This window comes from Schistocerca nitens, chromosome 3 (assembly GCF_023898315.1).
Source record: "Schistocerca nitens isolate TAMUIC-IGC-003100 chromosome 3, iqSchNite1.1, whole genome shotgun sequence".
Classification (NCBI taxonomy): domain Eukaryota; kingdom Metazoa; phylum Arthropoda; class Insecta; order Orthoptera; family Acrididae; genus Schistocerca; species Schistocerca nitens.
The window spans coordinates 742,534,317-742,561,266 of NC_064616.1; the positions used below are offsets into that span (position 1 = coordinate 742,534,317).

The 26,950-nt window shown below is 38.1% G+C and overlaps 1 protein-coding gene across 1 annotated transcript in view; it reads right to left on the reverse strand.

Moving 5' to 3' along the window:
• The window catches only part of LOC126248719 (E3 ubiquitin-protein ligase HUWE1-like), a 454,581-nt gene that overhangs the window by 156,452 nt on the left and 271,179 nt on the right, over nucleotides 1–26,950 (reverse strand). The window contains exons 29-35 of the mRNA XM_049950025.1: nucleotides 25,686–25,861; nucleotides 22,888–23,088; nucleotides 22,639–22,788; nucleotides 22,024–22,163; nucleotides 21,605–21,843; nucleotides 8,771–8,930; nucleotides 2,409–2,586 (exon numbers count right to left, since the gene is read on the reverse strand). Of these exons, the coding sequence (XP_049805982.1) occupies nucleotides 2,409–2,586; nucleotides 8,771–8,930; nucleotides 21,605–21,843; nucleotides 22,024–22,163; nucleotides 22,639–22,788; nucleotides 22,888–23,088; nucleotides 25,686–25,861 (1,244 nt within the window). The remainder of the gene's footprint in view (nucleotides 1–2,408; nucleotides 2,587–8,770; nucleotides 8,931–21,604; nucleotides 21,844–22,023; nucleotides 22,164–22,638; nucleotides 22,789–22,887; nucleotides 23,089–25,685; nucleotides 25,862–26,950) is intronic.

Genomic DNA, 26,950 nt, shown 5'->3' on the forward strand with positions numbered 1-26,950 from the left:
GGCAAAGGTCCAGAGTTCGAGTGTCAGCCTGGCACACAGTTTTAATCTGCCAGGAAGTTTCATATCAGCGCACACACTGCTGCAGAGGGAAAATTTCATTCTGGAAACATCCCCCAAGCTGTGGCTAAGCCATGTCTTCGCAATATCCTTTCTTTCAGGAGTGCTAGTTCTGCAAGGTTCGCAGGAGAGCTTCTGTAATGTTTGGAAGATAGGAGACGAGGTACTGGCAGAAGTAAAGCTGTGAGGACCGGGCGTGAGTCGTGCTTCGGTAGCTCAGTTGGTAGAGCACTTGCCCGCGAAAGGCAAAGATCCCGAGTTCAAGTCTCAGCCCGGCACACAGTTTTAATCTGCCAGGAAGTTTCCTATCAGCGTACACTCTGTTGCAGAGTGAAAATTTCATTCTGGAAACACAAATTTAGTTTACAACTGACTATAAACTAGTACTATGAATTATATATACTACATCATGATACAAACAAGCCATAACACAGAAAATGAGAGATCATGGGACAAAAACAAACAGGTTGACTTACCTAACATACACAATCTCAACAAAGAAATAATCTGAAGTCGAATTATATACATAAGCAAGCATACAAAAGTATGGATTTTTTTACTTAGCTGAATTTTTGACACCTTCTACACAAGTGTGTCAACAGTAAACACTGTAGCATCAATTTACCCACTCAAAATTACAAAAATCAGAGGACACCAAAAAACCACATTTTCCACATGAGACAGCTAACAACGCAATCTGAGTCATCAATTACGTAAATTTTTGTTGAAATTACTCTACAACTCCATATTATGGTTCTTCGGTTTTACAGATCACTTTTTTTTCCTTTTTTGTTTTTTTGTTCATAATCATTTGTTTAGATGTTTAATAGTTCCAAGCAATACACATAGAAATATATTTTTATGAAAGGTAGACGTATGTACATCTGTCATCTACGAATATAGTGTCTATGACAATAGGGCAGAATTTGCAGATATGGATTTTGTACATGTTTGTAATACTATCATTTCCCAAATAGAAATCATTTTTTTTTATCTATCTGGCATTGCCATTTCCACATCAAACTGCTGATGTGTTCTCTGAAATTTGTCTAATATTACACAAATGTAATGAATGAATTACCTGTCAGATTATCCTGCCTCTTTCTGCAGTTTTCACCTTATTCTCCATGAATTACTGAAGAGCGTGGCAGACAGTACATCTTTTATAGGGTATATTGATGTATCTCTCAGTTCCACTAATGAATAGTGTGTAGAAAGAAAGTATAGCTGTATGTCTGTGTGTGAGCCAAATTAATTGGACTCAACTGAATTCTATAGGGAACCACAATAGAAATTCCTAAATGGAATAATACACAAAATAAAGGAAAGACAACCACTCACCTGTAGCTGACTGATATTTGGCATACAGAAACACAAAAAGTGAAATATTTATACTAGCCTTCCTTCAAGACTTCTCTTTCTCTTGTGGAAGTACACATATTCACACAAACAATCAGATGAATATCCAAACATGCAGGTGACTCCTCTACATAAAAAGGCTAGAAGAATGGACCCATATTGGTTTGCTGCAGAACTCCTGAATATACTTGAAGTTCAGATATAATATATTTCTTAGATACCAAGAAGCTTACGTCCATAAATCAGCACAGATTTAGAGAGCATTGCTCATGCAAAACTTAGCTTGCCCTTTTCTTACACGATGTACCGCAAAATACAGATTAAGGGCAACAGGCAGATTCCACACTCCTAGATCTCCGAAATGCAACTGCAGACTTAAATAAGGTACAACCATATGGAATACATTCCCTAATATGTGAGTGGCACTAAGACTTCTTAAGTAATAGAACCCAGTATGTTGTCCTCAGCAGCATGTGTTCATCGGAGACCAGGATATAATCAGGAGTGCCCAGGGAAGTGTGGTGAGACTGCTATTATTTTCTACATACATAAATGATTTGGCGGACATGATTCTCAAGAGTTTTTTAATCAGGTTCTCATAAAATGTATGATGTCTGAGTACCTTCCTGTTAATACTTTCCAATATTTCTATTTCAATGAACTACAAAATTCACAGTCTTTGTCACTATCAAACAGAATGCAAAGACATAACATCAGAATCTATAAAGGTAAGAATTATATGTCCAGACAAACAAAATGTGATTTAGATACCAACGTCACCAGTCTCCTTCGAAGGTCAAAGAAACTTCGTACATACGATGATGACCCAACCCCCCCCCCCCCCCCCCCCATCAACACATAAAGAGTGAACAGTACTAGAGATTGTGTAGAGCGCCTTCTACAGTCTCCCAGATTAATGAATGTCCTTTGTATGTAGTAGTAAGAAGGTAAGATTTTTTAAGTAACTTTAACAATAAGAACTTTTAACTTACTCTATTTTCAAACTGTATAGACTGGGCAGAATTTTCTCTAAACTGAGGTTGAGTTTCTGCTGTTGAAGGAAGTGCACTAGCAGCATCTCCTCCTCTTGAATTTGGTTCTACTTCAACTTCAACTTCCGCTCCATAATCAGAATTCAGGACCATTGCGTCATCAACAGCACCGTCTCTCCTGAAAGCATATATTCAGAGTATGAGTTAAAGATTAATTATTACAGTTGAGTTTATGAACAAATAATCTGATTTCCTTGCATTTTTACTTGCTGTAATTGAAAAATTTGAAGCTGCACATGTTAGTTATTTCTTCTAACTAAGTCCAGTTACAACTGTTTTTAGGACAAAGTCTTTTGTGAACAGTTCCAATATACAATGCCTGCTGAAAATGTGAAGCAACCAGAAGGGAAGGAGAATATGGAATGTAACTTCATGGGTGCAGCTGGAATGTGAAACTATTTATGTGATTTTGTTGTTGTTGTCTTCAGTCCTGAGACTGGTTTGATGCAGCTCTCCATGCTACCCTATCCTGTGCAAGCTTCTTCATCTCCCAGTACTTACTGCAACCCACATCCTTCTGAATCTGCTTAGCGTATTCATCTCTTGGTCTCCCTCTACAATTTTTACCCTCCACGCTGCCCTCCAATGCTAAATATGTGATCCCTTGATGACTCAGAACATGTCCTACTAACCGGTACCTTCTTTTTGTCAAGTTGTGCCACATGCTCCTCTTCTCCCCAATTCTATTCAATACATCATTAGTTATGTGATCTGCCCATCTAATCTTCAGCATTCTTCTGTAGCACCACATTTCGAAAGCTTCTATTCTCTTCTTGTCCAAATTATTTATCGGAATGTCAGATCCCTTAACTGGGCAGGTAGATTAGAAAATTTGAAAAGGGAAATGGAAGTTAGATATAGTGGGAATTAGTGAACTTCGGTGGCAGGAGGAACAAGACTTTTGGTCAGGTGAATACAGGGTTATAAATACAAAATCAAATAGGGGTAATGCAGGAGTAGGTTTAATAATGAATAAAAAAAAATAGGAGTGCGGGTAAGCTACTACAAACAGCATACTGAATGCATTATTGTGGCCAAGATAGACATGAATCCCATGCCTACTACAGTAGTACAGGTTTATATGCCAACTAGCTCTGCAGATGATGAAGAAATTGATGCAATGTATGATGAGATAAAAGAAATTATTCAGGTAGTGAAGGGAGACGAAAATTTAATAGTCATGGGTGACTGGAATTCGAGAGTAGGAAAAGGGAGAGAAGGAAACTTAGTAGGTGAATATGGATTGGGGCTAAGAAATGAAAGAGGAAGCCGCCTGGTAGAATTTTTCACAGAGCATAACTTAATCATAGCTGACACTTGGATCAAGAATCATGAAAGAAGGTTGTATACATGGAAGAAGCCTGGAGATACTAGAAGGTATCAGATAGATTATATAATGGTAAGACAGAGATTTAGGAAACAGGTTTTAAATTGTAAGACATTTCCAGGGGCAGATGTGGACTCTGACCACAATCTATTGGTTATAAATTGTAGATTAAAACTGAAGAAACTGCAAAAAGGTGAGAATTTAAGGAGATGGGACCTGGATATAAACTGAAAGAACCAAGGGTTGTACAGAGTTTCAGGGAGAGCATAAGGAAACAATTGACAGGAATGGGAGAAAGAAGTACAGTAGAAGAAGAATGGGTAGCTCTGAGGGATGAAGTAGTGAAGGCAGCAAAGGATCAAGTAGGTAAAAAGGCAAGGGCTAGTAGAACTCCTTGGGTAACAGAAGAAATATTGAATTTAATTGACGAAAGGAGAAAATATAAAAATGCAGTAAATGAAGTGGGCAAAAAGGAATACAGACGTCTCAGAAATGAGACCGACAGGAAGAGCAAAATGGCTAAGCAGGGATGGCTACAGGACAAATGTAAGGATGTAGAGGATTATCTCACTAGGGGTAAGATAGATAGTGCCTACAGGAAAATTAAAGAGACCTTTGGAGAAAAGAGAACCAGTTGTATGAATATCAAGAGCTCAGATGGAAAACCAGTTCTAAGCAATGAAGGGAAAGCAGAAAGGTGGAAGGAGTATATAGAGGGTCTATACAAGGGCGATGTACTTGAGGACAGTATTATGGAAATGGAAGAGGATGTAGATGAAGATGAAATGGGAGATACGATACTGCGTGAAGAGTTTGACAGAGCAATGAAAGACCTGAGTCGAAACAAGGCCCCAGGAGTAGACAACATTCCATTAGAACTACTGATGGCCTTGGGAGAGCCAGTCCAGACAAAAAACTACCATATGGTGAGCAAGATGTATAAGACAGGCAAAATACTTTCAGACTTCAAGAAGAATATAATTCCAATCCCAAAGAAAGCAGGTGTTGACAGATGTGAAAATTACCGAACTATCAGTTTAATAAGTCACAGCTGCAAAATACTAACGTGAATTCTTTACAGACGAATGGAAAAACTGATAGAAGCCGACCTTGGGGAATATCAGTTTGGATTCTGTAGAATTGTTTGAACACGTGAGGCAATACTGACCTTACGCCTTATCTTAGAAGAAAGATTAATGAAAGGCAAACCTACGTTTCTAGCATTTGTAGACTTGGAGAAAGCTTTCGACAATGTTGACTGGAATACACTCTTTCAAATTCTAAAGGTGGCAGGGGTAAAATACAGGGAGCGAAAGGCTATTTACAATTTGTACAGAAACCAAATGGCAGTTATAAGAGTCGAGGGGCATGAAAGGGAAGCAGTGGCTGGGAAGGGAGTGAGACAGGGTTGTAGTCTCTCCCCGATGTTACTCAATCTGTATATTGAGCAAGCAGTAAAGGAAACAAAAGAAAAATTCGGAGTAGGTATTAAAATCCATGGAGAAGAAATAAAAACTTTGAGGTTTACCAATGACATTGTAATTATAACAGATACAGCAAAGGACCTGGAAGAGCAGTTGAACGGAATGGACAGAGTCTTGAAAGGAGGATACAAGATGAACATCAACAAAAGTAAAATGAGGATAATGGGATGTAGTCGAATTAAATCAGGTGATGCTGTGGGTAGTAGATTAGGAAATGAGACACTTAAAGTAGTAAAGGAGTTTTGCTATTAGGGAGCAAAATAACTGATGATGGTCGAAGTAGAGAAGATATAAAATGTAGACTGGCAATGGCAAGGAAAGCATTTCTGAAGAAGATCAATTTGTTAACATTGAGTAAAATCAAATTTACAAAGACCTTAGCAGTATGAACCCCTTTATCAGTATGGCATTTCATCCCTTCTGGCCTGGATACACAGATTGACTCAGTTGAGAAGGGTCCCACAAAGCCATTTTATCCTCTCCTCAGGCAAACTGGCCCACAAATATTTTATCTGGTCTTTGATAGCCTTCACAAGAGAACTTCAACAACATGCAGAAAATTCAAAGAGGCATGTGCCACGTGTGGACAAGCATCATCCTATTGAAAAAGAGATGTCACACGAGAGGTAATACTTGAAAAACCAGTATGTTATTCAACATACTATTGTGCTGTCACAGTTCCTTCAACCATTACCATCTGCACCATGAAGTCATACCCAATCATTCCCACACTATGATGCCAGAAGTAACTCACTGGAATCTCTCCTCAGGTCTCCAACAATCACCAACAACAGTCATCAAGGATAGTGAAAAAGCAAAGCACAATTCATTGACGAACAAAATGTGATGCCATTTATCAGCAGTGCATGCTCCCCAGTCTGGCACCACTCCAAATGCAGCCATCTGTGTTTGTGTGTTAATGGCAGCCTTCACATGGGATGGTAATTCTGTAGCCTGGCTGCTGCTTGTGTTCTACCAGAAAAGCGAGATAATGTAGAATACTGCACGGAGTCAGTGACTTTTTCGCATGTCAGGTGCAGATGTGAGTGGATTAAGATGTGATTGGGGCAATACAGTGATTGCGGTTGGCTGGAAACTTGACAACTATTATGCCTGCCCTCACACTGCCACTGTCACATCATGATGCCTTGAAAATCTGGATGTAGCACGATTTGACCACCCGGCCAAGTGGATAGATACTGTGAGGCCCCTTTCCAACTCTTTCTGGTGTTGATACACTGTCTCACACGAATATTCAGCATCTCTGTGTCCTTCACAGTGATCACTCAATGTCTGATGCTGTTCATGCCCTTTATATACCATGTCGTGCCTTGTAACCTTCCAAGTCATTGCTGTACTCGATCATTTTTAAATCTTATCACCGTCTTTGAGTGCATTGCACATTCCTAATGGAAGGTAACTTCATGCTCTGTAACCTCTACAGATGAACAACAATAATGTCTCTGGTGGCTGTTCTACTGATAATTTACATACCCACTGATGGTGTGTATGTGTAAAAAGGTACAGTGACCTCTGATTATGTCTTCTAGGTGCTTAATTTCTAGCAGGCAACCTACCAATTCATGACCTTGTTACACAAATCCATATGAGAACAATAAAATAAAAAAGTAACAAATGAATTAATTACATGACAGGATGAAACCGAGTTTGACGAACAATTATGTGCACCAACATTCACTAAATAGAAATTGTTAACTGCCTGAAGAAATCAAGATAATTTTGTGTAACTTCACATCTAGCTTTGATAATGACCCCAGTTCTGTGAGTAAGGAAGTCTACAAGTGTCTTCAAGTATACCATACCCAGCTGAAGCCACAGCTTGTACTAGCAAATAGTGGAAAAGTTGGTTGCTCTGTTTCACCACTGTTCATGTAATCCCAGACATTGTCCACAGGATGAAGATCTGTTGATTTAGTGGGGCAATTGAGGTACAATAGGATGCCCAAGTGTGTGTCAAACCAGGAAGTTGTGCATACAGCCTTGTAAATACAGCCCTTGTCTTCCTCAAAGAGTGAAGTGTCCACATTTCTACATTGATCTGGACAACTAACTGGCACTGGCACTTACACAACACTTCACTTCACTTCCACAACTTGCACCAGCAGTGAAGGATGACCACTAGTTCCAGTTCCACACCACTTACAGCATTCCAAAGGAAGTGGTGGGCTTGTTTATGGGTATGATTAATATTTTGTCCCATGAACTTACAATGACCAATGGTGGGTATTCTAATAGTGTGCTAGCATACTTAAGGTGGTTCAACATGGAGTCCTATACACTGAAGTTGAATGAGTGTCAGGTTTATTTTGACTGATCAAACCGGGCAAAAATTCCTAAACACAAAAAACAAAAAGGATGAAAACTAATTAGGATATAATGACAAAAGAGAAAAGTTATGTTAAGGAAACAACAAATGAAACAATGAAACAATGAAAAATTGGCAGAATTACTGCAAGAATGTGTGTAGCAGGCACACTAATAGAATTTAAATGAAAGTGCAGCAATAGTTTTGCCACCAGATTAAGAGATATGACTAACTCAAAGAATATTCTGCAAAACAAGGCTATATATTTAGATTACCCTACAATACTGGCTCCTCACAGATCCATTTTGAGGCTTCTACAAACAGTTTCCCACCTACGGGAAAAAATGGACAGTGAACTACTGAATAAAATACTTTCTTAGTGAGTTATAAGAAGAATAAGGAAGACAAGGATTTAACATTATGCAAAGATGTGTCATTAGGTATGGAGTAGGAGTTCTGATATGAGAGAGAGGAAAGAAAACTATCAATCTCATTTTCAAAGTAACAATTCTTAGAATAACCGTTTTCAATCCAGGAAACCATGGCACACCTAGTTGTGAATGGCCAAATAGGAATTTGTAAGGTGTTCCTCCTGAATCTGAGTCTAGTGTCTCAAGCAAAGTGCCATTTTACTTGAAAAGCTGTATACAGGATGGAAGAGGAAAATCAGATTGACTAGGGTTTGACATAATTTCAACAAAAAGGCCATTAAAGACATAATGCAATCACAGGAAATTGCCAGTAACCTTTCAGAAGTCACAACACTGGTATTCACCTTAAGTGGTTTAGGGAAGTATCAGAAAATGTTATTCTAGAATATGAGAGAACTCTTTGAACCCCCAAATGTGAGTCCCCTGTGATAACCATTGTACCATGCACTCACTGAGACAAAAGCCAGTGCAATAAATTCTTGGATGAGCAGCGCTGACTGCAAAAGCAAAATTATAACATCTGCAAATACCACAAGCATTATCAATTAAATGTTCAGAAGAAAGAAAATCTAATATATTACTTCTTGTTCCAAACTGACAGCAAATTGTTCCTCATATCTTAAATGTGAATATGTGCACAGCAAGGTAACAGTAATACTGTGTATAGGCCTACATGTTCTAAAATATTGTGAATCAAATTTAGTACAGTAAGTAAATGATATTTTTATTAGTACCTGGCATTTGTATCTGTAGAAGCATTCTCACTGTCTTGCTCTTCCCTGTTCTGTTGATTTTCAGTGCTTGTCCTCTCAGATGAGTCTTGAGCAACTGTATTTGCAGCATCACTGGTAATTTCTTCTAGTTCTTCGACCTGGGCACTTCCTGTAGCACCATCTGTAAACATAAATCATAACACGTAATGACATTATTATTATTATTATTATTATTATTATTATTATTATTATTATTATTATTATTAATCTGATCATAAACATTTTAAAATCTCTGAGAATTGGAAAGGCTGGTCAGCACATCTAGGAAATTCAAGCTCAATCCTAGTACTGTCAACAAAAAAAGCCAAAACCTAACCTTTTGTTCAGGCAGATAGGTAGGTTAGTTGGTTGGTTGGTTAAGGGAATAAACAGTGAGGTCATCAGTCCCCCAGTCAATTGGTAGTTCATCTGGAATTAATGGCCTTTGCAAGAAATTTGATCAGATTATGGAAGTATGTAGGAGAATTTAGGTGCTGAAAGCAATATTGATGCCATAACAAGAAAGCAGTGCTCCACATTCTGGCCCTGATGGACCAGTTGACTGTTGTGCCATCCTCTTCCAATGACATCATCAGGTGCGGTATAGAGGGATGTGGGGGTCAGCGCACCGCTCTCCTGGGCCTTGTTGGCTTTCTTGACCTTGGAGGCACTACTACTCATTCAAATAGCTCCTCAATTGGCCTAACAAACCTCATTGCACCCTGCTCCACTCCTCCCATTAAAGAAAAAACCTCAGCAGGACCGAGAATCGAACCCATGTCCACCGCGTAGCAGCAAAGACATGCTGACCGTGGAACTTTGGAGATGGAAAATATTGATGCTATAGCTGAGCAATAATTTATAGAGAAGTAAAAGCATATGGGTCAGACCAATACATGGGTCAGAGCAGATGAGGGAGCTTCAAGGGCTCATTGTGGTGAGAGAAACCCCCACGCACATCAAATTCCCCTGCCAACTCAATGAAGGATCTGAGAATAAAAACCACTTTCACAGAGAAAATTGAGAACTATTTTCATGGTCAATTAGTCATCCACCAACATTAAATGTAGATAATCTACAGGACTATGTTCAGTACGGAGAGCCAGAAGAAGGGGCCATTCTACCAAGATGTTAGTTGCTGTCTGCAAGGCTCCACAACCACAAAAAAGGTGATGGCTTGTTACATATAATAAAACTATAGTTTAATCTGGTATGGTCAATTTGGAGGTGATACAGGATGGTAGACTCTTTCCAGGAGAAATGGAAGGATGAGCACCATGCAACAGTAGTCTCCTCATCAGTGTGGCATTTGTTAGAGGGGACAGTATTCCACTGGATGATGATCGTTTCAGAGTGATGAAAGATCTTATTTTCACCCACAAAACCGTATCTGGAATCAAAGGTGAATGTTGGGTGAGTAATTGCTTCTTTAGTCAAGTATATGGTCAGTTTATTCTCTGGGATATCCACATGGCTTGGGATCCAGAGAAAGACATCTGAGCAGGCAATACACTAAGGTCAGAGAGCTCGTCATGAATCCAGATATCACAGAGTGATGAGAGTAACATCTATCAATGGTTTGGAGACTGCTCACAGAATTGCTACAAATTAAAACAAAGTCAATGAAGGCCTGTCTAATAGAACATAGGGCTCTGTTAATGGCTGTAAGCTCTGCTGTAAAAATGTCAAATGCTACTGGCAATTAATGTTGTTCCTGGTCTGCAGGAAATGTTAAAGCATATGTTGATACATTCCTGAGAGATAGGCAGAGGATGCAGCAGAGGGCCTCAAGGTGCATTCCAACTGGTAATCCCAACTGAAAGCATGGATTAGGGGTCAATGTCCCTTGTATGCAAAAAGAATTTGGGGTGTTGAATGATTTTAAAACTATCAGTGGTGACTGCATAAGTGGGTAAGAGTTTGGACTGCTGGAAGTGAAGAAGAAAGATCCCCACATTGGCAAGGAGACTGCCCACAATACTAGCCTAGGATGCACAAGCGGCCAGTAACTCTCCATGATGATGGACTGGGTCCAGAAATTTAAAAGCTGAAGGTGCCACAGAGCCATAATCCTGGCAACCATAGACCAAACTAGACAAGACCAAGGGTCACTAACTATGGAGGAGATCGACATGGCCAAAAGGTGTGGACAGGAAAGCAATGAGTGTTAAGCATTTGGATGCAGGTACTCTCTAGTTGATGAGTATATAGTAGTCATGTAAGCATTTTATGAAAAGTGAGTCCCAAAAATCCTGACTGTAGAACAACGTCTGAGTGCTGGGTACTCAAATGGAGTTTTGGGTCAGGATGGAACAAGGTTACACAATGGGAGCTATACCAAATGCAAAGATCGTCAAGATACAAGTACAGGTATGACCACTGGTCTGAAACAAATCAATAAATCATTGAAAAGTGGTGAAGAGTATAACGCTCAGTGTGAAGTTATGTAGGACGACTTCCTCTTGGACCCAGGGGAGCACAGCAACGTACCAAATCTAATCTCAAACAAGAGATGAAATAGACGCTAGCTAATAAAAATTGTCAGGGATCCTCAGAAGCTCCAGTCATGGAGGATAAGTACTGTATTTACCCGATTAAAAGATAAGGCTTTTTTCCCAAATGCATGTTTCGAAAAATGTAAGGTCTTCTTATATTCACGGATTAAACTATGGCTACTGAAATCAGCATTTTTACGTAGTTTAATAGAGTATATAGGGGTTGTCTTACATTTACAGGTGATGCTCTGGCTGTTGAGGTCATGTGCAGATTTATTTAGAAGAATTTGGAACTGGAGGGCAGGGAAACAATGGTCTCATTTGAACAGGCTCAGATTTCCTGACACACCAAAGTGTTCGATACAGTATCAAAGTTGCTCAAACAGCTGTGTGACATTTCGACTCAAATGGCAGTAGTACAAAGGATACATAAAATGCTATGAACTTACAACTACAACAATCTATTTCCCTGCTTAAATTTGATAATTTTTGAAACACGGGAGGAAGTAACATTTAATTCTTTCATCTAAACCTCTATCTTGTCAATGAGCCAGTGGGGGTGCAATCAATACGTTTGGAAGAAAGAGACATTGTAACATTCTCACATCAGTACAGAAGTGAAATCCAATATGTATTCACAAAAAGAACAGCTGTGCTGTCAGGTCTTACCATAACCACAACCTCAGAACTTACGTGCTGTTAGGATGATGATGATGACTATTATTATTATTATTATTTCTTTCTTGTCTCAGACGTTATGTCTGGTTAAAAATGGAAGGTGACGCAGACCTTGATCAAGCGTGACTTCCTTTTAACTGTACGGTATATGTTACATTGCATTTAGGAACTTTCGGGTAATTGAACAAGTGTCAATAATTACAGATTTCTGTAGTTGTATATATAAGTTTGGATGTATCTGTATTGCATTGATGTACTGGTGAATATTATATTGTGTGGTATGACTCCTGTAGTTGATAGTATAATTGGTATAATGTCAACTTTATCCTGATGCCACATGTCCTTGACTTCCTCAGCCAGTTGGATGTATTTTTCAATTTTTTCTCCTGTTTTCTTTTGTATATTTGTTGTATTGGGTATGGATATTTCAATTAGTTGTGTTAATTTCTTCTTTTTATTGGTGAGTATGATGTCAGGTTTGTTATGTTGTGTTGTTTTGTCTGTTATAATGGTTCTGTTCCAGTGTAATTTGTATTCATCATTCTCCAGTACATTTTGTGGTGCATACTTGTATGTGGGAACATGTTGTTTTATAAGTTTATGTTGTAAGGCAAGCTGTTGATGTATTATTTTTGCTACATTGTCATGTCTTCTGGGGTATTCTGTATTTGCTAGTATTGTACATCCACTTGTGATGTGATCTACTGTTTCTATTTGTTGTTTGCAAAGTCTGCATTTATCTGTTGTGGTATTGGGATCTTTAAGAATATGCTTGCTGTAATATCTGGTGTTTATTGTTTGATCCTGTATTGCAATCATGAATCCTTCCGTCTCACTGTATATATTGCCTTTTCTTAGCCATGTGTTGGATGCGTCTTGATCGATGTGTGGCTGTGTTAGATGATACGGTTGCTTGCCATGTAGTGTTTTCTTTTTCAAATTTACTTTCTTTGTATCTGTTGATGTTATGTGATCTAAAGGGTTGTAGAAGTGGTTATGAAATTGCAGTGGTGTAGCCGATGTATTTATATGAGTGATTGCTTTGTGTATTTTGCTAGTTTCTGCACATTCTATAAAGAATTTTCTTAAATTGTCTACCTGTCCATAATGTAGGTTTTTTATGTCGATAAATCCCCTTCCTCCTTCCTTTCTGCTTAATTTGAACCTTTCTGTTGCTGAATGTATGTGATGTATTCTATATTTGTGGCATTGTAATTGTGTAAGTGTATTGAGTGCTTCTAGGTCTGTGTTACTCCATTTCACTACTCCAAATGAGTAGGTCAATATTGGTATAGCATAAGTATTTATAGCTTTTGTCTTGTTTCTTGCTGTCAATTCTGTTTTCAGTATTTTTGTTAGTCTTTGTCTATATTTTTCTTTTAGTTCTTCTTTAATATTTGTATTATCTATTCCTATTTTTTGTCTGTATCCTAGATATTTATAGGCATCTGTTTTTTCCATCGCTTCAATGCAGTCGCTGTGGTTATCCAATATGTAATCTTCGTGTTTAGTGTGTTTTCCCTTGACTATGCTATTTTTCTTACATTTGTCTGTTCCAAAAGCCATATTTATATCACTGCTGAATACTTCTGTTATCTTTAGTAATTGGTTGAGTTGTTGATTTGTTGCTGCCAGTAGTTTTAGATCATCCATGTACAGCAAATGTGTGATTTTGTGAGAGTATGTTCCAGTAATATTGTATCCATAATTTGTATTATTTAGCATGTTGGATAGTGGTTTCAGAGCAAGGCAGAACCAGAAAGGACTTAATGAGTCTCCTTGGTATATTCCACGCTTAATCTGTATTGGCTGTGATGTGATATTATTTGAATTTGTTTGGATACTAAGTGTGGTTTTCCAATTTTTCATTACTATGTTTAGGAACAGTATCAATTTAGGATCTACTTTGTATATTTTGAATATTTGTAGTAACCATGAGTGGGGTACACTATCAAAAGCTTTTTGGTAATCAATGTATGCGTAGTGTAGTGACCTTTGTTTAGTTTTAGCTTGATATGTCACCTCTGCATCTATTATCAGTTGCTCTTTACATCCTCGTGCTCCTTTGCAACAGCCTTTTTGTTCTTCATTTATAATTTTGTTGTGTGTTGTATGTGTCATTAATTTCTGTGTAATGACTGAAGTTAATATTTTGTATATTGTTGGTAGGCATGTTATGGGGTGATATTTAGCTGGGTTTGCTGTGTCTGCTTGATCTTTAGGTTTCAGATAAGTTATTCCATGTGTAAGGGTATCAGAGAATGTGTATGGGTCTGCAATGCAACTGTTAAATAATTTAGTTAGATGTGAATGTGTTGAGGTGAACTTCTTTAGCCAGAAATTTGCTATTTTATCTTTTCCAGGCTTTCCAGTTGTGAGTAGAATTAATTGCTTGGGTGACTTCATGTTGCAAAATTATCACTTCAGGCATTTGTGGTATCATCTTGTATGTGTCTGTTTCTGCTTGTATTTATTATTATTATTATTATTATTATTATTTCTTTACTTTCTCAGACGTTAAGTCTGGTTAAAAATGGAAAGTGACGCGGACCTTGATCAAGCGTCACTTCCTTTTAACTGTACGGTATGTGTTATATTGCATTTAGGAACTTTCGGGTAATTGAACATGTATCAATAATTACAGATTTCTGTAGTTGTATATATAAGTTTGGATGTAGCTGTATTGCAGTGATGTACTGGTGGATATTATTATTATTATTATTATTATTATTATTATTATTATTATTATTATTATTATTGTTATGAATAGTGATACCATAGACAACACGGTTTGTAAGAAAGAAGGTAGAAAACAAAACAGTCTGGAAATTAATGAAAACTGTTTCTTTTTCTTTATTTTATTTCTCATTATATTACCAAAATGTAGACAATAAATGGCACACGTATTGAATAAGTAGAGTGAAAGCCCGCTTTTCAAGGTACTTATAATTTATATATATATATATATATATATATATATATATATATATATATATATATAATTTTAAGTTGTTAAAGTTACATATAGGAACCCCCTTGCACTTTATGTATGATATATATACATAACAAGCATCAAAAGACTTGTCAAGGACTTTTTTATTATCTAGTAAAAACTGCTGATATAAATGGACCTGATAACTGTCTGGAAAGTGGCAATGTTTCATTCATTTTCATATGTCATAATCAATGTTTTTGAAAGCCTGCAGCTGCCTTTCATTATTTAAATAATGGAACACTGCACTCATTGCATATTTTTCCATGCTCACAAGGGAACCTCCCAATCGCACCCCCCTCAGATTTCGTTATAAGTTGGCACAGTGGATAGGCCTTAAAAAGCTGAACACAGATCAATCGAGAAAACAGGAAGAAGTTGTGTGGAACTATGGAAAAAATAGGCAAAATATACGAACTGAGTAGTCCATTGGCAAGATAAGCAACATCAAAGAGTGTGTGAACCCAGGAGCGCCGTGGTCCCGTGGTTAGTGTGAGTAGCTACGAAACTAGAGGTCCTTGGTTCAAGTCCTCCCTTGAGTGAAAAGTTTAATTTTTTATTTTCAGAGATTATTATCTGTCCGTCCGTCAGATGCGAGGTAACTGCACCCTAGTATGGGGACGTTCGATGAAAACGTTAAAAACATATGTTTTGACAGAGCACAGGGAAAACTGTGCGTCTGTGAAACTGTTGCATTCATTTGTTGCAGTTTATGTGACAAACTATTATGTTTTCATCAATTTTTTGGGGGTGATTATCCCATCCACAAGAAAACCTAAATCGGGTAAGGTAGAAGAATCTTTTTACCCATTTGCCAAGTGTACAAGTTGGGTGGGTCGACAACATATTCCTGTCATGTGACGCACATGCCGTCACCATTGTCGTATAGAATATATCAGACATGTTTTCCTGTGGAGGAATTGATTGCGATCAAATGTTTTCGGTTCCCATTGGAGAGGCACGTCCTTTCGTCTACTAATCGCACGGTTTTGCGACGCGGTCGAAAAACACAGACAGTGAACTTATTACAGTGAAAAGAGACGTCAATGAACGAATGGACAGATCATAATGTTGCGAAAATAAAGAAAGTAAACTTTTCACTCGAGGGAAGAATTGAACGAAGGACCTCTCGTTCCGCAGCTGCTCACGCTAACCACGAGACCACGGCACTCGTGGGCTCACAGTGTCCTTGATGTTGCATATGTTGCACATGGACTACTCAGTTTGTATATTTTGCTAATTTTTTTTATAGTTCCACACAACTTCTTCCTGTTTTCTCAATTGATCTGTGTTCAGTTTTTCAAGGCCTATCCACTGTGCCAACTTATAACTAAATCTGAGGGGGGGTGCGATGGGGAGTTTCCCTTGTTAGCACGATGCATTTCGAGGATTTTTTCTCGTTGTCATGTGCAAATGTGTACGTAAGTATTTTTTGTGGCATTTGAATATGTGTTATTCTGTGTCTTTTGCACTGTAGTTGTCTTTTTGAGGTTATTAGGTACTATACCTCATCAGTTATCTGGAAACAAACACGCGAAAACTGTCACTCACATTGTTCGTTTGTGTAACATCACAAAAAATACATACGCAAATACTGCACTAGACAACAAGAATAAATTCTCAAAACACATTTTGCTCAGCATAAATAAAATACATAACTGGTGCTGTGTTTAAACTGAAAACATTTTAGCAACATAAAGTGAATGACAGTGTCAACTAGTGCTCCAAGTGTCTATACGCTGAGACACGCTAAATATGGTTTGACAAAGTGTCACGATGATCACAACAATCATGAAACTGCGTTTGCGCAGTAGAGACAGTTTGGAAATGTTGTGATTGGTCATATCTTCATTCAAATGAACCTAGTTACTCCCATCAGCCACCACGCTGAGCAAAGCTTGGTAGCAGTGGGAGATACGGCATGAATTGTTCCAACTCTTATACGTTTACCAGTTCAAATCTGCTGAGTAGGGTGCTCTGGTGTCAAGAAACTTAACCACATAATATTTGTAAACACTACTGGATGGCCAACATATTGCCAGTGTCATTTTTTCTCTACAAACATTTTTTTGTAATGCGTAAATCACCGGAAAATTATAAATGTGTTGATGTAAAATCAGGTGAAAATTAACATTGTGGGCATAGGAAATATGATGGGACCAATAAAAAATGTAGTAAGCAGCAGGAAAACATTAATTCTGGGAACATAAAAGCCAGGTTATACTGTATACTGTTAACTTTTTAGGCAGATACTTTATGCCAGTAGAACAGCCAATTTTGTTTAGTCTGATTATGTTAAAAATATATTATTGTCAAGGAGCCTCATTTAAAAAAAAAAGGGGGTGGGGTGGGGGGATGTGCCTCATACTCTGGTAAATATGGTAAAATGTGATGGCAGCACATGGAGATGTACGCCTTATGTAGGTCCAAAAAGACTGCAGTGAGGTGTTGATGTTTAAAAAAGGCTGCCAGATTGCTGTTTCTAACTTAATGAGATGGTTAGTTGTAGATAGTCCCTCCTGGATACCACTCTGATGCAAAGCCCCATTATTCCAGAACCCAACATAACTGGTGGGCTACAGTTATTAACACACACTGTGCAGAACACACTGGCAAGGCTAACTGGTCAGCAGCATAGTCAAAATATGGTGGTTTAAAGGAAATAATAATATACTAATGTCATAGCGTGCATGACTAACGTAATTATAAGAGTAGGATGGAAGCTAAGCGAAATTAAAATTCTACTGTTTTAACACTCGCAGCCACCTAGGCTTGGGTATGGGTCTGAGAAATATTAGCAATGAGCATATATTGATGAACCAGTGACAATACTGTAAAATCAATGGTGAACAGATTGCACAATATGCCAACATAACCACAGCTTATCATTTATAAAACAAAAAATTTATCAAGTGTGATAGTTATAAAAGTAATCATAATTGTGTGGCCAATGGTGAGTATGCATAATGTGCTACCTAAACACCCACTGTCAGTTATAAACGGAAGAACAGAGTCAAGTCAAGTGTAATAATTGTAAGACGTAACATATAAATATATAATTGTAAGACATAACATATACATATATACCTACATGTTATTAATATTTTTAAATATAGAAGAAACATAATATGATGACTGGATAAACACAAATAAGGGTATTTAAAGAAAAATTTATACGTTTTCTTAAAATAAGGGTGTCTGAAGAAAAGAAATTCATACCTTTTCTTTAAATGCTCCTACTTGTGTCTATCCAGTCATCATAGCATGTTACTCACATACTTTTTTTAAAAATAACATACAGGCATATATGTATATGTTATGTCATATAATTATTACACTTGACCATTCTTCTGTTTATAACTGACAATGGATATTTAGGTAGCATATTATGCATACTCACCTTTGGCTATACAATTATGATTACTTTTATAACTATTACACTTGATGATATTTTTTGTTTCATAAATGATAATTTGTATTTATGTTAGCATATTGTACAATCTGTTCATCACTGACTATACAGTATTGTCATTGGTTCATCAAAATACGCTAACTGCAAATATTTCTCAGACCCGTGCCCAAGTCTAGGTGACTGCGAGTGTTATCACAACAGTAGAACTGTTGTTCTGCTTTGCTACCATCCTGCTCTTATAATTATTTTAGTGAAGCATGCTAAGGCATTAGTGTATTATTAGTTCCTTTTGAGCACCATATTATACTGTAAATTCAGTGTCACAAGCAAATGTTTTTATTCTTGTCATGACAAGTAACTTAAGTATGTACCACCCCACCTCCTCTCTCTGCCCCCTTTCTTTCCCTAACCCTGTAGGATTTCTTCCCCTTCCCACCCCCATACCCGTATTAGCTCCCCCCCCCCCCTTCGCTGCCCTATCCTCCCAACCCCTCCCCCCAGGTTTTTGGATTTAGTGTTCTATGGGGTATACAATAATTTTTTTGTGTGACTAGGCTTGGATGGATTAGTGAATTGTATAAGGAGAAAAAAAAGAGGGGGGGGGGGGAAGGAGGGGAGTCATGTACAGTGGGCAACTTCATCAGCCGTTGTTGTGTATTGAGCGCTTGTAGGACATAATGACAATCTAGGAGGAGAGCAAATACACGTTAGGATTACATTTATATTGGTGAAATGCACCATATCGTCGTATATGAATAAGATGTAAGGATTTATCTTTGTGATTCCTATACTATTTAATGTGTGTTTTAAATTTTGTGAAACAAATTTCATGAGATTAATTTCAAAATATTCCAACATATCATCAGTTAATATGATTGCACCACCTGATGCGTACATAACAAGTCGAAAAGGCTCTGTGGTGCCTCAGTTCGGATGATGTAAGGCCGTCAACTTGGCATGTATTTTTAACTTAACTTGTGCTGCGTATGTTGTACTTTTCCTTTTTATTCATTTGGCGATATATCTGGGAGCATTCTGTTCTATAAATGACAAACCAAGTGGAATATTTTAATGTATTTACACTTTGTTCTCAAAATTTCAGCGACAAATTTATGGGAACAGATATACAAAGGAATGTGAACTTATTTGTAAAAACTTTGGGTCATCCCAAAAAATGGTTATATCTTATGCAGATTACCAATTACCTATTTCCTTTTTATACAGTGCAATGCCAATATCAAGAAGACCGCACAATGTTGTCAAAACTAGTAACTGGAGTAAAGGTCCTAAAATCAAGCAGTCTTTGCTTTCACAAAAAATATATGTAAACAGATCACCCCAACAACATGTGTAAGTTAGATAGTAAGATGCCTTTAACTTCTTGTTTATGCCTTTGAAAAGCAGCCAGATAAGAACAGGGCATTAACGTGCTTGCAAAGTGGGTCGCAAGGTGTTCACCAAGAACTGCTGCCACAGTACATATACCACCCTGAAGGAAGAGACCCAAAACAGTTGTTTCTCTCTGGCAGCCCAAAAGACTACTGAGCTTGACCCACATTTGGGATGAAGAAACATACATTCCCAGCCACAATGTCATCGATGAAGTCTGGCAGAGAAGGGAACGAAGATGACAGAAGATGTATCCACCCATCAGTTGGCTCTTCGAAGGGGCCAGTGTGGTAATTTGTCCCTCGGGTGGAGCCAATGAAGTGACATGGTCATCGAAAATTGTTCAAATGGCTCTGAGCACTATGGGGCTCAACATCTGAGGTCATCAGTCCCCTAGAACTTAGAACTACTTAAACCTAACTAGCCTAAGGACATCACACACATCCATGCCCAAGGCAGGATTTGAACCTGCGACCGTAGCAGTCGCGCCGTTTCGGACTGAGTGCCTAGAACTGCACGGCCACATGGTCATCAGAAAGTGGTCATAAATATGAGGGTAACCCCAAAAGTAAGGTCTCCATAGCACTGGAGCTGCAAGGTAACTGTTGACCACACTGTTACTGTTTCTGTCTCTCCTCCCCCCCCCCCCCCCCATAAAAAAAAAAATCTGTGTGAACCGGTGCACAGCCCTCTCCATCTGCTCTCTCTGGGAGCCAGTATAATTTCTGCAGAATGCACAGTAACCTTGAAGAGTTTGGGAATGGCTACGAGTGAAGTCTGTTTCTTGGAGAGCATCACTGAACACAGAATATGCAGGAAATTAGTAGTTGTAGTTCCAGCAGGTGATAGTGATATTCAATCTAGTTCCATTGGATTGTCACATTGATGATGTCCTGGTGAGATACAAAGAGGCTAGTATAGGTCACATTCCAGGACAGTAGAGAGAAAGGACCCTCTGTTTGGGTGCAAACCAAGAATTGAGGGGTGCAATTGTCTGCAAGTCGCTTGGTTTTATTTTTCCTTCCAGGGCCATGTAGCCAATGACGAAGTTACTAGGATCATAATGAGAGGTACTAAATTGCAGTCTGCCAGAGACGCTGCTGGGACCTGCCACCCATTGGCTGATAACTTTGGCCATTTCATGATGCCAAATATGCATCACAAGGCCGACTACTCTGAATGAGGGCTCGCCCCACAGGCACCACTCAGCCACAGCTATGGTCACCTCATGTAATGGCCAGTGCCCTAAATCCCAGTGCTCTTAAATGGACAGGCACCTGCTCAGCACAAATGGAGATACGATATCTTGTGCATCAATAATACAATCCCTGCATGGTCAGGGTACTAACACTGTACAGGTACCTGACAGCTGCCCAAATGGACTAGTTACCTAGTAGTTGGCAACCCTCCCACTATCGACTGCATGATCTGAAAAAAATTTGAAGTAGTGGAGGTAAAACCTAGATGCAAGAAATGAACATAAATTAACTGAAATTAAGTGGTATGAAGTGTGGGAATGAAATGGGAGAAGCCAGGATCAACGCCTGATGAGCAAGTTCAGTTGCTAGCAGGGAATACATCCTACAAAATTAGTCAGAAAAAAGATATAATCAGAGTAAAATGGCAGTACAGAAAAGTAAGGAGGACTGCAAGGTTTGGGGACCCATGCTCACAACACACATGCTTGCGTAATAGTTCTGAGCCCACTGTGGGGTGGCCTATAGTTCAGAAAATTGGAAAGTGCATTGCAGTATGTTTAGATTGCAAAATCTATATACTATCCCATCCAAAATTCATTCTGGCTCTTGAAATGACAACTTCAAGCATAAAAAGGAGATTTGCAAAATTACCTCTGTTGTTAGTTTCTTGATCATCTGTAATTGCTATACTCCGTGTATTTCTTCCACTCTTACTAGAACCTGTTGAAACAGGCATGTTAATAATTCTAGTCACCACCTCAAGAGTTCTTAACACAGAATTCATCGTGTTTGGCAGAGAGGTGCTGCACAGGTCTAGTGAGTGAGTAATTTTAGCCAGGTCGGTCACCAATCCTTTCCGTACCATAATTTTGACAATATGGTTCATACTGCTGCTGTAAAGAAGGAATGTATACAGACCACAGCTTACTGCTCATTTATAAAATTAAATTGAATGTAAATTTTGTGTCTAAATAAGGGTTGACTCTGAAAATATTCAAGGAAACACACACACACACACACACACACAACACACACACACACACACACACACAGTGTCTGCTTAACATTACCTATAATGAAGCCTTGGAACTTCAACAGGGCCTGGAGAATTATATATAATAGAAGACACAAGTGCACTCAGCTGCTGAATTCGTGTATGCTTTTCTGAGCACTCGTACCAATTGACACATCGAACCAATGCAGATTTCACCTGTAACAAGTAGTTCATATTTGACAAACTCTAGGAAATTTCAGCATTGCTCAAACAGCAATTTATTTGTGTGTGAAACATTAAGCTTAGATACAAAGTACAACAAATAAGGTTTATTAACTTTGCAGAAATCAATGATATTGTTATTAAATCAGTTGTTATATTTGAAGTTACATTATAATTGACACCTATGAATTTCATTTGACTAGTGCAGCTCCATACTATTCTACCCCTTCATAACTCAGTGATAAATTAACACCATTCTTACAATTACCTCCAAACTAAAAATTTTATAATACTTTTCTTTTTCTTTAAGAGGAAAAAAAAAAAAAAATCCCGATTCACACAATTAAAATTGTGTCATTATGTTCTCACATAGGCAGTGGACATCTTTATTTTATTTTATTTTTATTTCAAGCAAGCACTTTTTGCATTTTTCCTTGGTTTCATTATTAATTTTGTGAAGTTACTATACCTCCGAGATCACTGTTCCTTGAACATCCGATGCATGACTGCATGAAGCAAGTGCAACAATAAGTACTCGTGCCATTGTTGAACACTCTTTGTCAGCTAGTTCCTTGCTCATAAGGAAGTTATCTAGCATGAAAGCCAGTGCTGAACACTCCTGTTAAAGTAAAAAATTGTTTACTAGTCAGAATACTTGTTTTACAATCTAGTTCAAATTTAGTATTTCAGAAATTTTACTAGCAAGGAATGACCTTACCTCTTTAACCAATTCTGTCTGTCCAGCAGTGTAAACGTGATCACTTATAACTTTTGCAAATGCCGAATAAGACTTTGCAATATCTGCTAAAATTTTAAGAATTGCTGACTTAGTTAGGAGTGGGCGTCTCCATGCCTGTGATGTACTGCCTTCTGTGGTCTTCAGAGAAGTTTTTGTGTTTGAACTTTCTTTACTTTTTATCTAAATCATAAAAAAAGTACATGCATTATATCTTATAATTTTGTTAATCAATTTGAACTTGCACAGTTTATAGTCAAACCTAAAAAGCTTAAAGGCAGTGTGAACGGTGTATATTAGTACACTCTGTATTAAAAATAAAACCCAGAATTATATGTAATAATATCATTTTCAGCTTAGATTATTTATTTAAATTTTTACTTGTCATTATGCTGGTCAAACCAATACCTGGCAGCTGCTTGTATTGCACATTAAAAATTGCCATGCAGCATTCAAATTATTCAGAAGTACTTTGATTATGACAAAGCCAAATGCCAAATGCTTCTTCAACCAACATAATGACCTGCAATGTATTTAAAAATAAACAATAACTATCTGAATGCAAAATCCAGCAACACATATGTACGAAAAATATTTCCATGCTTAAGTTAAGTTCTTTGTAGAAACTGGCCATTATTTCTTCCTTTAAGACACCGTGTGCGTGTGTGCGCGCGCACACGCAATGTTTGTCTATAATCTAAAGACAACAAAGTAGACTGAAAAATCAAGATTTCTGTCTGCCAGTTTGTACTTTGTGAACATAAGTAATTACAATGCCATGGAGATGGCTATAAATAAAACTGAGATTGCATGAATATGGAACACACACCACTACGAGAGTAAGTCAATTATTATCTGCAAAGTAGTTACAAAATTGTATTGTAACCAAATAGGAAACTTACAAGAAAATCATTTTTTGACATGGTCTCCTTGCATTTCAATGCACTACGTCAATTGCCTTACAAGCTTCCTGATGCCCTCATAAAACAAGGTTCTCTGTTGAGCTGTGAGCCAGGAATGAATTGCTTCTTTCACTGCTTCGTCCTAGGCAAATTGACAGCCACTTAATGCCTGTTAGAGTGGACCAAACAAATGATAGCCAAAAAGGCCAAGATTGGGACTATATGGAGGATGATCCAGCACTTCAAATTTGAGTTTTTGGAGTGTTTCAGCCATGTGGGCAGCAGTATGTGGATGGGCATTGTCATGCAACAACACCTTTTGACAGCAATCCTCAGCATTTGTTTCGAATTGCAGGTTTTGGCCTGGCAGCAAGCATCTCACTGTAATGTACACTGTTTATTGATGTGCCCCTTTCCCCATGAAGTTCCAGTACTGGACCTTGTGCATCCCAAAAAACTGTAAGCATTGGTTTTCCTGCGGATGGTTGGGTCTTTAACTTTTTCTTGCACAGTGAATTTGGATGTTTCCATTCCATACTCTGCCATTTCCTCTCTGGCTCGTAATGATGGATCCATGTTTCGTTTCCAGTACTGGTCCTGTCTAAGAAGTTGTCCCCTTCATTTCCATAGTGATCCAGACGTTTTTGCAGATGTCCAAGTGTGTTTGTCTATGCAAATGTGATAGTTGTTTTGGGACCTATCTTGCACAAGCTTTATTAAACCCAAGTCTGTTGGGGATGATTTGGTAGGCAGAAACATGACTATTTGCAGACAATGTGCCACTTCATCAATAGTTAATCATCTGTCTAAGAGAATCATTGCATTTCATGTGATTGCTCAATGGTTTCTTCATTTGTGGTGGTAAATAGTCGTCCATCTCCTTCATTGTGTGTAAAACTTGTGCGACCATTTCAGAATTTTTCAATCCATTCATACACACTCCATTGTGGCAAAACACTGTTCCCGCAGTGCACCGAAAGCCTTCGATGAATTTCAGCCCCTGATATGCCTTCCAACCATAAAAAATGGATCACTGAACGTTGTTTTTCTTTGGTGCAAGTAGACAGCAGAGCAGCCATGATTAACAGCATGGCAGTGATAATGAAACTAACCTAGCAGCTTGAAAATTGCAACGATACAACAACAAATAAACAAAGCGTGTGTCATCTATGTAAAATGACAGTCTACCAAAATAACCAAAAATATACCTAAATTGCAGATAATAATTGACTTATCCTCTTAGTTTAGTGGCGTACATAAAGTATCTTAAAACTATGGATTAGAATAATGTTAAAATTTTCTTTTTCTTTTCACCTACACAATGGATACAGCACATTCTGGAAGGTGGGGGAGGTATACCTGAGAGTTTTATTTTAAACCGTCCAAATGCTCCAAGCATGGTTGCAGTAATGATTACACAGGAAGCAAGGTATGTGCTGGAAACAGATGAATGACAGGCTTTCCTAAGCAATCAACAGTTAGTTCTACCACTGCTGAATGCTGCTTTCTGGGGGGGAGGGGAGGAATGGAGCATAGAGAGGAGGGAGAGAGGTGGGGCAGCACCCCACTCTCCCAGACACTCATGTTTCCCACTGAGGGAAAAATCCTTCTTTCTCAGACTGCTCAGCTGCAGAAGCAGTAAGTTACATTTTGCATTTGTAGGGTATGGAGCATCTGACAATCTTGGGTTGTGCTGTGCAAATGTGTATGTCATATAGGATTAGTCTGATCCTTGTTTCCTTAATGTTTACTTGTATAAAAAACTATAAGCTGAGTTAAAGAATTACATAATTATAAGTAATGTAGATTAGTCAGACCTACAAAGAGAGCCTTTTAAATATACATATTGAAAAAAAGGTATGTATAATATGTATTTACCTTCTCTTGAACTTTGCTGCCAACTGATTTCACTTCTACATCTTGAGTATTGTGAGGCTCAATAAGTGCGTTCAAAAGATCAATGACAACTTTAACTGAGTCATCATCCCTTGCTTCAGCAGTTGTATTTTTGGATGGGAGGCACTTGACAAGCAAACGCTGGCCTTCATCATCATCTAGGAAAGAACCATATAAGAAGTACATGTAAATTTTGAGTCCTGAGGAATTTTAATAGAAAAGCTAAAAATACCTTCCAGCTAACAAAAAACCATTAACATAATTTAAAACCTTACACTTTTCCAATACAAACACCTATTGTGAAGCAAGGAAGAAATAAAAGCAATTGTAAAACCTCTCTTAATATGGACAAACTGCGATTCCACAATTATGAATAGTGACAAACAACATTTAAACATGTTGAATCAAATATTATATCTCTACTTCTACTGCTTTTTGCATGTTATGAAATCTAGGTGATTTCTGGAAATGCCACATATGTAGTGGCAATTGAAAACTGGTCTGTTGGGGGGGGGGGGGTGAGGGGGGGGGGAGAGGGAGAGAGGGAGGGGGGGGGAGAGAGAGAGAGAGAGAGAGAGAGAGAGAGAGAGAGAGAGAGAAGCAAGCTAATGATGCCGCAAGCCCAAACCATTTTCCAAGTTCGGGTCCCGTAACGTCGACAGATTTGGCATTTTTTGAAATCCAGTTTCCTTCTATTGCAGTTTTGACTGTAGTATTTGTTGGTTTCGTTGCTCATATATTCAAATAGATCTTTCTCAAAATATAATTCTAGATATCCTCAGCACTCTGTATCTTTGGGAAATACATTTGGACCCGGGGATCCTTCAATTTATTATTGGTCCTCGGTAAATCAAAGTCTGACCACTGTGCACTGTCTTCTTCATCTGATTCAGCTGAATCAGTTGGCAACAATAGCATTCGCCAAATTATTCTTGGATGTATTTCACTATCTTCCTACGATTCTACTTCACTTTCAATTTTCTTGCCATCCAATGTCTTCTTCCCAATCGGCCAAGTCGTCCGGAACGTCAGACAAGACGTCCGCACATTCATCATAAATAATCATATCGAGCTTTCATCTCCCATAATGAAAGGGCACAAGTACTTACAAAAATAAAGAACTTGTTGACATGAGTAACTTATTGTTACCTAAACAAAACCTCAACAGAATGCAAAAGATACTAAACTGCTATCACCGGCCACTGCATGATACTATGTTCACAGCACCACTGTGTTGTCGCCGGCCG